Genomic DNA, 15746 nt, shown 5'->3' with positions numbered 1-15746 from the left:
ACAGTAACCAGTTCTCAGGGTCTTTAATTTGGTCCAAGGGTCAAAATCCAGAAAGGCAATCAGACAGGCAGAGGTACAAAATCGGCAGGCAGAATACTTCAAGAACCAGGCAGACTAACAAACAGGTGACGGTACCAAAACAGGAGACAGAGACTCGGGAAACCAGGAACGAAACCGTCAGACACGGGGAAACTCTCTTACATGAAACGCTGGAATGCTGCTCTAGGAAACAAGACACTCTGGCACTGACGCACAGGTAAAATACACACAGGAGGGAAGGGATAACGAGGCGCAGGTGAAACACATAAGGGCGGGGACAGGTAATCGCATGGGGAACAGGGCATGAACACAGAGACAAGACTATCAAAATAAAACGGGAAACTGACACATGACAGACCCTGACACTGTGTAGATTTCGAGTATTGGTAGTACAGCCCACACTCAGCCCAGAGTGTGGGCTGAGTGTGGGCTGCCCACACTAAACAGAGTGGGCCCTCAGTGGGACACATTGTGGGCCCGCAGCATGCCCATAGTATGCCCACACTTTGGGCTCGGAGCAGTGGTCCCACACGGGCCCATAGTGCCCCATGTGTACCTGGTATGCTAGTGACATTTATTGACAGCCAGCTCAAACAAAAAAATGAAGAAAATATAAATTATACGAAGAAAGAATTTATTGAAAATTGGAAACAATTTGAATTGAAAAACAAAACTATACACCAAATTAAATGCTTTTATAAAACAGAACAACAAATATAGAACCACATTTGAACACAATAAGGATATTAAATCTAAACAAAACCCAAACATTAAATCTATTTATTTTTTGCTCCTTCTGCTCCTTCCTCCGTCTCTATCCCTGGCATTTCTGAGCCACATTTTGATGGCAGCTTCCACCTCGGATGCTGTGGCCTGGCTGCTTTTTGTCACAGCATCTGAAGAAAACAACAATTGAAATGTAAGTGCACAGTATGAGTTAGCCACAGGTGGAGCATTTAATCTAGCCTGGGATTCCATTCACCTGTTGGGGTAGAGGCAAATCTCAAAGATGTCTCGAAACCTGGGCAAGTAAAGCCAAAGTTATCTGTATGTGACTGTGTTTTTTTATTTAGGTAAACTGACACTTTGATTATTCTGTGGACTCAGGCAGGGCAAAATTCAAATTAAACTACCCAAATCCAACTTCTTGGGAGTATTTAAAGTAATGAGGATTGGCACCACCTCGTGACCAAGCCCAAACTGAACCAGGGCTATAGGCTATATTTACTTGTGTACTGCTAGAGTGATGGAGTGTGTCAAGTTTATTACTGCATACATGCACAACATGTCAGATGTATTGCAGACTATATGAGACTACAATAAGCTGCTGTTTGTGTATGTTCGCTAAATTTCTGATGGTTCAAAATTATTAAAATTGTAAAGTTATGAGTAATAGTTAATCTGTAATTAAGTTGGTTAAAAAAAACAGCATGAGCTGCTCTATGGGAACATTTAAGGGACAAAAAATTAACAAAAAAACTAGTGTTCTTTCTCTTAACTATAATATGAAACAGCTGCGACAAACCAAGAAGTTGAGAGGATACTTGTCTTGTTAGATGGGCAGTTTTAGTTAAGTATGGGATGGACCGGTTATACCTTGGACAACGTGTTTACATTTTACTGTCATTTTTGCAGAGGTCTAACTATATGCAGCATTGGGCATGGGTGGTAAATAAAAAGTTTGAGTACCGCTTACCCTAAAGCAGTTGTAATCTTAAAACGTTTTAACTGTACTGTCAACAGGCGTTGACCTCAAAGGTCAAAACTGCTGTGGGCCCCACATGGGCTGACCCACAGGTGGCCCATGTGGGCTTACTGTGGGCAAGAGCACAGTTGGGCTTGCCCACAGTAAGCCCACATAGGGGTCTCAAAGGGCAAAACTACTGTGGGCCCCGCATGGGCTAACCACATGGGGCCCATGTGGGATTAGTGCCACATGGGCCCACATTGCCCCACAGTAAACCCACACCTACCCACAATGGGCCCGCATGGGCATGTTTGCTGGGTACTGTGACATGTTTTTTTGTTTGAGTGTATTGTATGTATGCATTACTACTGCATGAAAAAACTTATTTTGAACAAGCTCTCTTTGCAGTGTTCCTGATGAAAGCATCTGACAATCCCTACTAATTAACAATCCCTACTAATTAATAATCCCTACTAATTAACAATCAGATACATCTCAATATCTTTAAGGCTAAGGGATCCTTGCTTAGAACACTACAGGTGGTAGCAATGAAAATACATTTTGATCCAAACGCTACCTTGATTATGCCTTTACATGCTAAAATGAATAAGAATGGATGACCATGTGTTGTTCAGGTGGATTGGCAGTTTATTTTTGCGGTAATCTAGGTTTGGTAAGTAAAAAATAGGCCTACCACATGCAGCAACTTTGAAAGCAAAAGAGAGAGACAGAAAAGAAAGCGATCTAAAAATAGAGAGCGAGAGCTACTACAGCCAAACATTCAGATCTCGTTGCCCTTTTCACATCCATTTTTCTTTACAAATGGAATTTATGGGACCTTGAACTTGAAATGCCTCAAGGAGAAAGATGGGCACCTTTTGCAAAATAATTCCCCTCTATCTCCAGTCAGCCCTCCAATATCGGGGGCTGACGGAGGAACGATTGATAATGGGTGTTAAGTAAAGACAGGCTGATCTGTTTTTTTGCTCCTTCAGATATCACACCACTGAGCCTGCCACCTACACATGTCACAGTTAATCCTTCATATATCACACCACTGAGCCTGCCACCTGCACATATCAGTTAGTCCTTCACATATCACACCACTGAGCCTGCCACCTGCACATATCAGTTAGTCCTTCACATATCACACCACTGAGCCTGCCACCTGCACATATCAGTTAGTCCTTCACATATCACACCATTGAGCCTGCCACCTGCACATATCAGTTAGTCCTTCACATATCACACCACTGAGCCTGCCACCTGCACATATCACAGTTAGTCCACACACTGGGTTCATGCATAATAATGAGATGATCAATGTTATTCACTTCACCTGTCAGTGGTTTTAATATTTTTGACTGATCGATGTGTGTGTATGTGTGTGTGTGTGTGTGTACGTGCGTGCGTGCGTGCCTTCCAGTCTGCATTCAGTACAGATATTCCTATACACTATCCCAGCCACTTGGTTATGCCTTTCAGTGTACGCTTTCCCAGCTAGCATTTTATACCCTGCGACTTACTAAGTGCTTGAGTGTCTCAGGGACATCTTTGCACAGCCTGCATCTTGGGTCTTGGTAGACCTCTGCCTCAACTGATCTGGTGCTGAGTGCCTGTTCTTGTGCTGCTATGATCAGAGCCTCTGTGCTGTCCTTCAGTCCAGCCTTTTCTAGCCACTGGTAGGATTTCTGGACATCAGCTACGTCTTCTGTCTGTCAATGGTACATCCCATGGAGGGGCTGAGGGGCTTGATCTTCCATGATACCGCCCCCTCTTCTTCTTCCTCTGTCTTCTGCTGCCTGAGGTACCCACTCAGCAGTTCATATATATAACGTTGTTGAAAGAAACACTCAATGGTAGGGATAGTGCTCAACAAATAAGGAGCAAAATAATCTACTTAGTCAAGTAAATTCTCTATGAGACAGTACAAGCCTGTTTCACGCTATAAGCAATCATCAGATGGCGGCGCGAATTCACGTTTGCAGCGATATATACAAACCCCAATTCCAATGAAGTTGGGACGTTGTGTAAAACGTCAATAAAAACAGAATACAATGATTTGCAAATCCTTTTCGACCTATATTCAATTGAATACACTACAAAGACAAGATATTTAATGTTCAAACTGATAAACTTTATTGTTTTTTTGCAAATATTCGCTCATTTTGAATTTGATGCCTGCAACACGTTCCAAAAAAGCTTGGACAGCGGCATGTTTATCACTGTTACATCACCTTTCCTTTTAACAACACTCAAGCGTTTGGGAACTGAGGACACTAATTGTTGAAGCTTTGTAGGTGGAATTCTTTCCCATTCTTGCTTGATGTACGATTTCAGCTGCTCAACAGTCCGGGGTCTCCGTTGTCGTATTTTGCGCTTCATATTGCGCCACACATTTTCAATGGGAGACAGGTCTGGGCTGCAGGCAGGCCAGTCTAGTACCCGCACTCTTTTATTATGAAGCCACGCTGTTGTAACACATGCAGAACGTGGCTTGGCATTGTCTTGCTGAAATAAGCAGGGATAAAAGACATCGCTTGGATGGCAGCATATGTTGCTCCAAAACCTGTATGTACTTTTCAGCATTAATGGTGCCTTCACAGATGTGTAACTAAAACAATGGGAAATGTGGACTCATCAGACCACAGCACACTTTTTCTCTTTGCGTCAGTCCATCTCAGATGAGCTCGGGCCCAGAGAAGCCAGCGGCGTTTCTGGGTGTTGTTGATATATGACTTTCACTTTGCATGGTAGAGTTTTAACTTGCACTTGTAGATGTAGCGATGAACTGTGTTAACTGACAGTGGTTTTCCGAAGTGTTCCTGAGCCCACGTGGTAATATCCTTTACAGAATGAACCTCGCCCCATCCTTGCTTGTGAATGATTGAGCCTTTTGGGGATGCTCCTTTTATACCCAATCATGACACTCGCCTGTTTCCAATTAACCTGTTCACCTGTGGAATGTTCCAAACAGGTATTTTTTGAGCATACCTCAACTTTCCCAGTCTTTTGTTGCCCCTGTCCCAGCTTCTTTGGAACGTGTTGCAGGCATCAAATTCAAAATGAGTGAATATTTGCAAAAAACAACGAAGTTTATCAGTTTGAACATTAAATATCTTGTCTTTGTAGTGTATTCAATTGAATATATAGGTCGAAAAGGATTAGCAAATCATTGTGTTCTGTTTTTAGTCACGTTTTACACAACGTCCCAACTTCATTGGAATTGGGGTTTGTGTATATATATGTGTGTGTGTGTGTGTATGTATATATATATATACGTGTATATATATATATACGTATATATATATACGCAATAGATTATATTTTCAGAGTTGTTCATTCTGCACTGCAACCCCCAACCCCACCGGACTCCACACACACACACACACACACACACATGCGCGCGCGCAGACAAGTATAATCCCCCATTTAGGACACTATAATGGGGATATGTGGTGCAGTTAGTTATTTCTTTCTCCATAAATTAACATTTTCATCAGTTGTTGGTTTTCATTTATATTGTGAAGACTCACTAAATTAATGATTTATCATTTTTATCTTTTAATAGCTTAATTTAAGTGGCTTCAATTCGCAGGATGCACCATGAATAAGTCTGGTATGTTAATTTTAATGAGGACACAGTTTTAAAAAATCTCTTTCTCATGTCTTATGCCAAAATAATTTTTTTTAAATTATGAGAAAGAGTGTGCGATGGCATTTGAGAGGCATCTAAAAACATACCATGTACATGCAGAGAGCACCTGTCTGTTTGGATGTGAGCACATTTCTGTTGCTGTGTGTGTGTGTGTGTGTGTGTGTGTGTGTTTTCCTGTATGTTCCTGTGTGTGTTTCCTGTAAACATCCATACGTCATCCCCTGCATTTGGGCCCTACACAGTACATCATTAAGTTGGTGCGGCGTGTTGAAATGACATGTTAATTTGTTGACAGCCATCCTGAATTTTAACAATACACACAGCTACAAGAACAGAGCATCCTTGGAATAAATAGATAAAAGTTTTTACAATCCATTTAATAAAATACCAAAGAAGACACATTTAGTGACCGGTGTCATCTGGGTCATGCAAAAGTTGCATGTGTTTGGTGTCCAGATTACAACTATACTTCATCTGTAATGTACTTTTGCTGGTATATAGTTTAGCTCAATTATGTGTTGATTCAGACCCTGGTGAAGTCAATACATGTTGGTCTGCTTGGTTGCCTATATGCTCGAAGAATAAATTCTCAATATTGTATCACCTGAAGATGGAGTGCCGTAGTTTTTTCCATGGTTGTCTGCACTATTTAAGGACTAATATCAAGAAGGACTTCCTGGCTCTTGTTTCTCATACTTTTGTTATATTAGTTTATTTTTTGTTATTTATTCATCAGGTACACTTAATACTGATAGCACAATTTACTATATGAGGATTTTGGAGGTTTCCCTGTATGTATATTGGATATACACTCACTGGCCACTTTATTAGGTACACCTTGCTAGTACCGGGTTGGACCCCCTTTTGCCTTCAGAACTGCCTTAATCCTTCGTGGCATAGATTCAACAAGGTACTGGAAACATTCCTCAGAGAGTTTGGTCCATATTGACATGATAGCATCACGCAGTTGCTGCAGATTTGTCGGCTGCACATCCATGATGCGAATCTCCCGGTCCACCACATCCCAAAGGTGCTCTATTGGATTGAGATCTGGTGACTGTGGAGGCCATTTGAGTACAGTGAACTCATTGTCATGTTCAAGAAACCAGTCTGAGATGATTCGAGCTTTATGACATGGCGCGTTATCCTGCTGGAAGTAGCCATCAGAAGATGGGAACACTGTGGTCATAAAGGGATGGACATGGTCAGCAACAATACTCAGGTAGGCTGTGGCGTTGACACGATGCTCAATTGGTACTAAGGGGCCCAAAGTTTGCCAAGAAAATATCCCCCACACCATTACACCACCACCACCAGCCTGAACCGTTGATACAAGGCAGGATGGATCCATGCTTTCATGTTGTTGACGCCAAATTCTGACCCTACCATCCGAATGTCGCAGCAGAAATCGAGACTCATCAGACCAGGCAACGTTTTTCCAATCTTCTATTGTCCAATTTTGGTGAGCCTGTGCGAATTGTAGCCTCAGTTTCCTGTTCTTAGCTGACAGGAGTGGCACCCGGTGTGGTCTTCTGCTGCTGTAGCCCATCTGCCTCAAGGTTCGACGTGTTGTGCGTTCAGAGATGCTCTTCTGCATACCTCGGTTGTAATGAGTGGTTATTTGAGTTACTGTTGCCTTTCTATCAGCTCGAACCAGTCTGGCAATTCTCCTCTGACCTCTGGCATCAACAAGGCATTTTCGCCCACAGAACTGCCGCTCACTGGATATTTTCTCTTTTTCGGACCATTCTCTGTAAACCCTAGAGATGGTTGTGCGTGAAAATCCCAGTAGATCAGCAGTTTCTGAAATACTCAGACCAGCCCGTCTGGCACCAACAACCATGCCACGTTCAAAGTCACTTAAATCACCTTTCTTCCCCATTCTGATGCTCGGTTTGAACTGCAGCAGATCGTCTTGACCATGTCTACATGCCTAAATGCATTGAGTAGCTGCCATGTGATTGGCTGATTAGAAATTTGCATTAACGAGCAGTTGGACAGGTGTGCCTAATAAAGTGGCCGGTGAGTGTATATACATATCTATGTGTATGGAGGTTTGCACATGTGTGTAGGCATGTTTTTTTTTCATGTTTTGGGTGTGTGTCTTTGTGGTATAACCATGGACCACACTGTAAAACTTTATGGATGGGGGCGCCCCGGTAGCTCACCTGGTAGAGCACGTACCACGTATCAAGGCTGAGTCCTTATCGCAGCGGCCTGGGTTCATATCCAGCCTGGGCCTTTTGCCACATGTCATCCCCTCTCTCTCTCCCCTGCCTTTTCTGACTCTCTCTACTGTCACACTCAAATAAAGCAGAAATGCCACAAAAACAAAAACAAAAAAAATCTTAAAAAAAACTTTATGGGTGCTTGCGCGGCCCCACATTTCACTTTTCTTTTTTTGACTGTTGATTTTGCACAGTGGTACGTTGAGGTAGAACTATTACCCTCATTTCCTGTGTTCCATCTTGTTATGCTTGTACAAGTTCCCATCAGTTTGAAAACCAAGAAATGTACCTATGCTTCTTTATGCATCTTTTATCTGTGGATTCTTTGTCTTTCAAGAAAAACGTGTCCCATCAGACATGGAATGCAAGTACATAGCTTGTATTAAAAAAGAATTTGTGGGAGTTAGGCATTAGTCTCAGACTATCAGGTCACATTGAGGTCCCCACACCCCTCCCACCGGTGAAGGTGATCCCCCTGCTCCACTGAGGTTTGTTCCTAGGCCAACCCTCCATCTCTACACCTTTCTGTCTCTCTCTCCTCTCTCATCCCTCAACCCGGCCTGCCATTTACACTGTGAACAGCAACTCTGGATGTTTGTGTCTCTAGGATTACCTTTCTATCAGGGGAAGAATGAAGTGTGAAAAGCAATCTTAGAAACGCCAGGCCACTGATGCACAACATCAGTGGATGCAATTATGCCAATGACAGATCATTTCTGACCTTTATCCCTCAGCCTTTATGGATGGCTGTTTGCTGCTGCGACTGCCTGCCTGTTGTTGTTTGTGCACTTTATGCTTTGTGACAGTTGAAGATCCAATTCCAAAATGCTGAAGCCTGTTTAAAAGACAGATTGACTTTTTTGAATTGTTTCTCCCCCCCCCCCCCCCCCCTCTCTCTCCCTCCCACCCCATTAGGTACTCTCCTCAAGGCTGGGTTGCTGACTGGACCAGCATCTTTGCCCAGGTTGATGCCTTTGTTCAAAGGTGCAAAGAACTTCTTGAGGTAAAAATCTTACCTCGCTCTCTCGCTCTCTCGCTCTCTCTCTCTCTCTCTCTCTCACACACACACATACTCACACACACAAAGATAAAGATAAAAATACATATGGTAACACACATTAACTCACACATACATAGATGCACACATGGGTATGCACAAGTATCCATTCACTCAACCACGTGCAACCATGCACATAATTGCTTTGCTCAGGGAAACAGACAGGAGTATAAACCATAACATGCATGTTTCTTTTTGATGGTGGGGGAAACCAGAGCGCCCGGAGAAAATGCACCGCAGATATGGGGGAGAACATGCAAACTCCACACAGAGGACAACAGTGCTAACCACTGGGCCACTGTGCCGCCCAAACATACTGTACTTACACATATAAATTAAGGTTATCAATAAAGACAGAGATTAAGAAACTGGCACACAGTTGCCCACATAATTTATGTGAATGTGTGTGTTTGTGTCGGCCCTGTGTGATGGCCTGGCAGCCTGTCCAGGGTGTCTCCCGCCTGCCGCCCAATGACTGCGGGATAGGCTCCCGCATCCCTGCAACCCTGAGAGCAGGATAAGTGGTTTGGATAATGGATGGATGAATGGATACTTTAAATCAGTTGTTTTTCCATATGAATAAATTGATTTTCACACTTAATGGTTTCACATATACTTTTAGAATTAAAAAAGAACTCGAAGGGGTCTGAACCCTTTCCTTCAAAATATATTTACAGCAAAACTCCCAGTAATATTTTATTTTCTGTTTCTTTGTGTTTTTTTGTAGTCCTACTTATTTGCATTCACAGGTATTTATGACTGTGCCCTTTAACATTTTTATTTTAACCTTTGGCAAATTCATTTCCCCCCTTTGTGTCCTTCATTTCCACTCACATTCACCTCTCCACTTCATCCCTGTCATTGGTGAGCTCTTCTCTTCCCACTGGTGACCTGGCATCCCACATGGAGTACATCTGAATATACCTTTACCCTTTAGATGGATTTTGCTGATAAGTCTAATGTATGTGACCTTGAATATGCCTAATATACCTTTCTCCTCCATCTTTGTCTTGTTTTTTTTTCAGATTCACGCCACTATGTCCTGCCACTCCCTCTTTTTATTCAGTACCTATCCATCTATCATCAGCCTGCATTTTAAATTGGATGTACTATATTATGCATTCCAGATCATTTCAACTGTGCAGCATCCTGCTCATCTCTGTCTTTATCTAAGCCTGTTTATCCATAACAGCTTTACCGTGCAAGGTGATCACTTTCCTTCCTGCCCTCACTCTCCTCTCCGTCTCTCTCAGGTGTGCGACTGCCAGCAGCAGTTTGCCCGTTTTGAGGAAGGCCAGCAGCTGGACCTGCCGTGCTTCCCAGGTTGCCTTGGGCCTGAGGTTACCCGTAGCCTGCTGGAGATGGAGAACACCTTCCGCCGCAACCTCCAGACCCTGGCCTCTGCTGGGAAAGGCATCCTCGATGTCAAGAACACTGCCTGGCACGATGACTACAACAGGTAGGGCAATGCCACGACCTGGTTAGCTGTTTCTGTAACTGTTAGAAGGCCAACAGTGCTAATTTTTAACACGCCCACCCATGTGCTATTCTTGACTTCTAGTTCAGCACCACTCCATTACTGAGATCTTGTGACAGGCATTTGTGCTGATTCAAAATCATCTGTTAAATTTGTGGATGAATGAATAACCTTTTGCATGGCAACTTTATTTCTTTAAAAATAATCTGCATGTCCAGTAAGTACTAGTGGTCTGTGTAGTCTTTTGAAACTAACACACACCGGCTGCAACACTCTGTATTGTATGTTTGTGTGTGTGTGTGTGTGTGTGTGAGAGAGAGAGAGAGAGAGAGAGAGAGAGAGAGAGAGAGAGAGAGAGAGAGAGAGAGAGAGAGAGAGAGAGAGAGAGAGAGAGAGAAATGTGGGTGATGGATTGAGGTTACAGAGGGTCGTGGGGTTGTGATTTTGTTGCCAGGCTAAAAAGATGCGCTGGTGTCAGGGCCAGGTTTTTCATTGTGACTCAGCACATTGAAATGAGTCAGATCAATAAAACCCAGCCTCCCCTCCTTAGTGTGTGTGTGTGGGGGTGTGTGTGTGCATGCATGCTGTTTTCCTGGTTAACCTATTTAAAAACTTCCTCTATTCAGATAATCATCATTATAATTGTGTGAACGCTTGTGCACTGGGCTTGTTATCTGCATGTGCAGGTTTCGTGCCTCGGTTAAGGATTTGGAGGTGAGCTTGCAGAACCTGATCAATTTGACATTCAAGACGGTGAAAACGGTGGAGGAGGGAGTTCAGCTGCTGGACGCCTTTCATCACTTGTACGCCCGAGAGGTCAGCAATGCACACACACAAACACAATCTGCAAGCCGCTCACACTTTATATATGTATATATATGTATATATATATATATATATATATATCCCCAAAACCATCAATGGCATTGATAGAAGTGCTCAACTAATGACGAGCAGAATATCAATACAGATGCAGGAAAAAAAGTTTTAATACATAGCAGTACAAGCCTGTTTCGTGCGTCATGCACTCATCAGCTGCCAATGTGATTCCTATAAAATTCCTATAAAAAAAAAAGATTCAGAATTTTATCTAATGATGTCATTCAATGCCTCCTCAGTAGTATACAAATGCACAAATCAGCAACAGTGCTTCATCCATATGATTGTCTAGCTGCTATTACCTGACTTCATGCAAAATGCTCTTTGAATTTACTGAGTAAGACCAATGCATATTTAAGTAATGCTCAGATGTGGGAGATGTGACTACAATTTTCAGGGCATAACTTAACATGTTTTACAAAGTGTTGAAAATCAACTAATGAACTGAAAAAAGATCAAATTGGCTCAAAAGCCCTACAAATGTGTCCTGGACCAAGCAGACAAATGATAGCCCTTTTAGAACAGATGGATTTTTTTTGTCAGGAGGTGCAACATTCATCAGCTGCTAAATCACATTAGCAGCTGATGAGTGCGCAACGCACAAAACAGGCTTGTACTGCTATGTATTAAAACTTTTTTCCCGCATCTGTATTGATATATCTATATATATCTATATATTTATATCTATATATATAGCTATATCTATCTATATATATATCTATATATATATATATAGATTCACAGATATAGAGATAGATAGATAGATAGATAGATAGATAGATAGATAGATAGATAGATAGATAGATAGCCAACTTGGCAGCTGATAAGTACGTGATGCACAAAACAGGCTTGTACTGCTATGAATTGAAGTTTTTTTCTATCTTAATATTCTCTTCCTCATTTGTTGAGCACTTTTATCAACATCACTGATGGCTTCTGAAAAAAAAACCCTATATATATTTATACACATACACACACACATACATGTGCGCATGAACTCACACACATACTAACGCATATATCACACACTTACACAAACATCGACACAGACACACATACAGACCACATGTGCACACATATTTCTACATGTATATTGCACACATACAAACCCCTCTTCCAAAGAGATAGCTTTACATCGAAGTAAAAAAAGTCACTTCATCATTTAATAGACACATCAGACATCCTCGCTCTCCATTATATTATATTATATTATATTATAGCTATACAGCTCATATGGGCCACATAGGCTGACTGTAGAAAACACATTGTCTATGTATTCTGCTATGGCCAGCCCACACTAAAGCCCATTTTGCTGCCCTAAATGGAGCACAGAGAACTGCCCATTCTATCACTTCAATACACAGAGAGCAATAGCACTTTTCCCACAATAGGCTCTGTGTGTAGATTATCCATCCTCTGTTGATTCCTGAGCCCTGAGGTCCGTCTCAGCCTCCCAGTGTGTGCTGCATTCGCTGCGGGGCTCTTTCTCATGCTCAACCAACTTTATGTATTCACTTACAGACATAAACAACATGCTCCCAATTAAAAGACCTTTTCCCTCTGATGCCTTTTTTCCTTCTCTTTCCCTTCTTGCCCTCCCTTCATTTTTATTCTCTTCATTTGCGCCCCACCCTCTTGTCATTTTCATCCTCTATTTCCTCTTTTCTTCCTCCTAATTTCCCCAGGTCTTTCTCTCCTCTCTTCTTTCCTTTCCCCTTTTCTTGACCATCCAACCATCCATCCATCTATCTAACTCTCTCCCTCTCTCTGCCTTCTAGGCCATCAAGCGGACCTTAGATAGGAAGACAGTGCAGGTGTACACCATCTTTAATAACGAGCTCAACCTGGTCAATAATGAGCTGAGCCAGAAGGCCAGAGATACTCCCACCCACATAGATCGGGCCCGCTGGGCCCGAATCCTTCGACGCCGCATAGAGAACCCCATGGAGGTGAGCTCTGATGCCAGGGTTGTCATTGTGGTACCACCTCTTCAACAGTGCAGCTCTTCTTAAATCTGCTGATAACCAGTATTACTGTGTTCTGGCACAAGAGATGCTTTAGACCTGAAGCCTAAGATGTGGCCAAACAGTAGAAATAACTGTTCTTTTGCTACTCAGTCCTCTGTTGTCATGTTATATAATGTCTCATGTAGTTTGGAAACAACTCTACCTCGCGATAACGCTGGATTGTTTCTACTGTAAGTTTGAGACCAGCAAGCAATATCAAATGGCTGAACCGGGACACCGGCTCATTTACATTGTCATCAGTTAGGAATCTGCACACTAGGTGTGTCATTATGTGCGTTTATTCATTTAATCCAGCCAGCAAACATCAGCACCATAGCAGCTGTAGGATTTACAGGCCTACAGGTGTGTTTACATTGTTGTAATATTTGCCGTCACAGCTAGAGGTTCTGTTCTTTGTGATTTATGAAATGAAACTTATTAAACCCCCCTATTGAAATGTGTGCACGTGCACATGCGCACACAGACATACACACATAGTTTGGAAAACATAAATATGTACCCTCTGAGGCCAGTGGTTAGAAACATTAGAACAGGTTTAGTAGTGCACTTGAACCCAAACTGAAAGAAAAACTGAGTTGGACATTGATATAAAACTACACAAACCATCTCCACTGCAATATATTAAAGAGGAAAATAGCATGTACACACATACACTCACGCACTCTTGTTCTCCTTATTTTCATGTCTCACACACACACACACACACACACACACACACACACACACACACACACACACACACACACACAATGTCTTAAGTGCTGAGAGCAAATGGGGAGAGGGAGAGAATCAGGGGGAGGGGGGGGGGTCAGCATTCAAGATATATTCAGTCGTTTACTCTGGTCACAAAGGGACAAATGGGTGGTATCCAGCGTAAATCCCCTGAACACAAACCCCAAACTTGAGAGGAATGTGAGCCACCGCTTTGTCACTCTCAAACACAGAAAGAGAGGTGTCAGTAACACTTTATAATAACTACACACTATGAAGCACTAGTTAAGGATTAGTAACTACTGAATTCATCATTTGTAAAGCACTTGTAAAGCAAGACATGACCAATGATTAGTGTGTGTGTTAATAGATGTTTTATAAATACTTATTAATACTGCAATTCATGATTACTTCATGCACAAATGTAATCATGTACTTACACTTTCTAAAGTATCTTACATTACATTACAGTCATTTAGCCGACACTCTTATCCAAGGCGACTTACAATAAGTGCATTTAACGTAGGAAATCAGGAGAACTACTAGTCATCAGAGGTCATAAGTGCATCTTGTCTCTAAATAAGCATCTAAGAGCAAAACCAGTGCTAAAGTAAAAGCGCGAGAAAGATATTTTTTAGATTTTTTTTTATTGCATGAATACAATAAGTGCTACGAGCAAGTAACAGGGTAGTAGTTCTTGAAGAGGTGAGTTTTCAACCTGCGCCGAAAAATGGGCAGTGGCTCCACTGTCCTGACATCAGGGGGAGCTCATTCCACCACTGTGGGGCCAGGACAGAAAAGAGCCATGACTGGGTTGATCGGCAGCAGGGGCCTCTGAGCGACGGGGCAATGAGGCGCCCCGAGGCAGCAGAGCGAAGTGGTCGGACGGGGGTGTAGGGCTTGACCATGGCCTGGAGATAGGAAAGAGCTGTTCCTTTCACTGCCCTGTAGGATAGTACAGGGCTAGCAGGCTATCTTATGATCCTTTAGACTTTTGTTAGTCTCAAGGTACTGCTGGCCTTTCTTTCTCATTTGTAAATGCGTTGTAAGGCATAGATGGTCCTCACTTTAGATGAGGTCATACAAAATACTTAACTAACAACTAGTAACTACCTGAATTAATCATGAATTGCAGTATTAATAAGTATTTATAAAACATCTATTAACACACTCACTAACCATTGGTGCATGTCTTGCTTTACAAATGCTTTACAAATGATGAATTCAGTAGTTGCTAATACTTAACTAATGCTTCATGGTGTGTCGTTATTATAGTGTTACCGAGGTGTCCTCTCACATGCACAAGACACATTAAAGTACATGGCTAGTATTGAGTGAGTGGATTTCAGATGGGGTCAAATGGTTGCTCATTCTGTGCAAGGATAGACGAAACCAGGCAGGCCCTTAACCATTACAGACCACTGGATTTGTTTTTGGTGCCAAAAAAACAACCTCCTATCCTGCCACTGCAGACCGAACTAGGTCGAGGCCACGCCCCCCAGCAAGAGTCCTGGGTGTGTGGATGTGGTCCAGCCATGGCCTTGGTGGCTTGGTCACTATTAAACACAGCTGTTACTGCCTTGATTTTGGTAATGCATATACACACACATGCACACACATCACATCAGACATACACACACAAACAGAAAAAGGACGAGGGAGTTCATACTCTGTGTAACATTATTATCTTTACCCGGATACACAAAGAACAAAATTAAGGCCAGCAGGGGAGCTTTAATTACACACAGATATGATTGTGCAGTCCTCTATTTTCCTCATATTCTCGTCTAAAATAAGGGATTCTTGTAATAAGGTTGAAATATGAGACCAGAACACAAAGCAGTACCAGCATTAGGCTCCTGTGAATACTGAACCTTATGATATACACTACCGTTCAAAAGTTTGGGATCACCCAAACAATTTTGTGTTTTCCATGAAAAGTCACACTTATTCACCACCATATGTTGTGAAATGAATAGAAAA

At 42.3% G+C, this 15746-nt stretch overlaps 1 protein-coding gene across 1 annotated transcript in view; it reads left to right on the top strand.

Annotated features, from left to right (window-relative positions):
* The window catches only part of dnah2 (dynein, axonemal, heavy chain 2), a 223342-nt gene that overhangs the window by 15348 nt on the left and 192248 nt on the right, over positions 1 to 15746 (top strand). The window contains exons 8-11 of the mRNA XM_056300849.1: positions 8528 to 8615; positions 9923 to 10128; positions 10833 to 10962; positions 12804 to 12974. Coding sequence (XP_056156824.1) covers positions 8528 to 8615; positions 9923 to 10128; positions 10833 to 10962; positions 12804 to 12974 — 595 coding nt within the window. The remainder of the gene's footprint in view (positions 1 to 8527; positions 8616 to 9922; positions 10129 to 10832; positions 10963 to 12803; positions 12975 to 15746) is intronic.

This window comes from Lampris incognitus, chromosome 20, assembly GCF_029633865.1.
Source record: "Lampris incognitus isolate fLamInc1 chromosome 20, fLamInc1.hap2, whole genome shotgun sequence".
Classification (NCBI taxonomy): domain Eukaryota; kingdom Metazoa; phylum Chordata; class Actinopteri; order Lampriformes; family Lampridae; genus Lampris; species Lampris incognitus.
The sequence above is the reverse complement of the archived record's forward strand: the minus strand, read 5'-3'. Positions and strand labels throughout refer to the sequence as shown.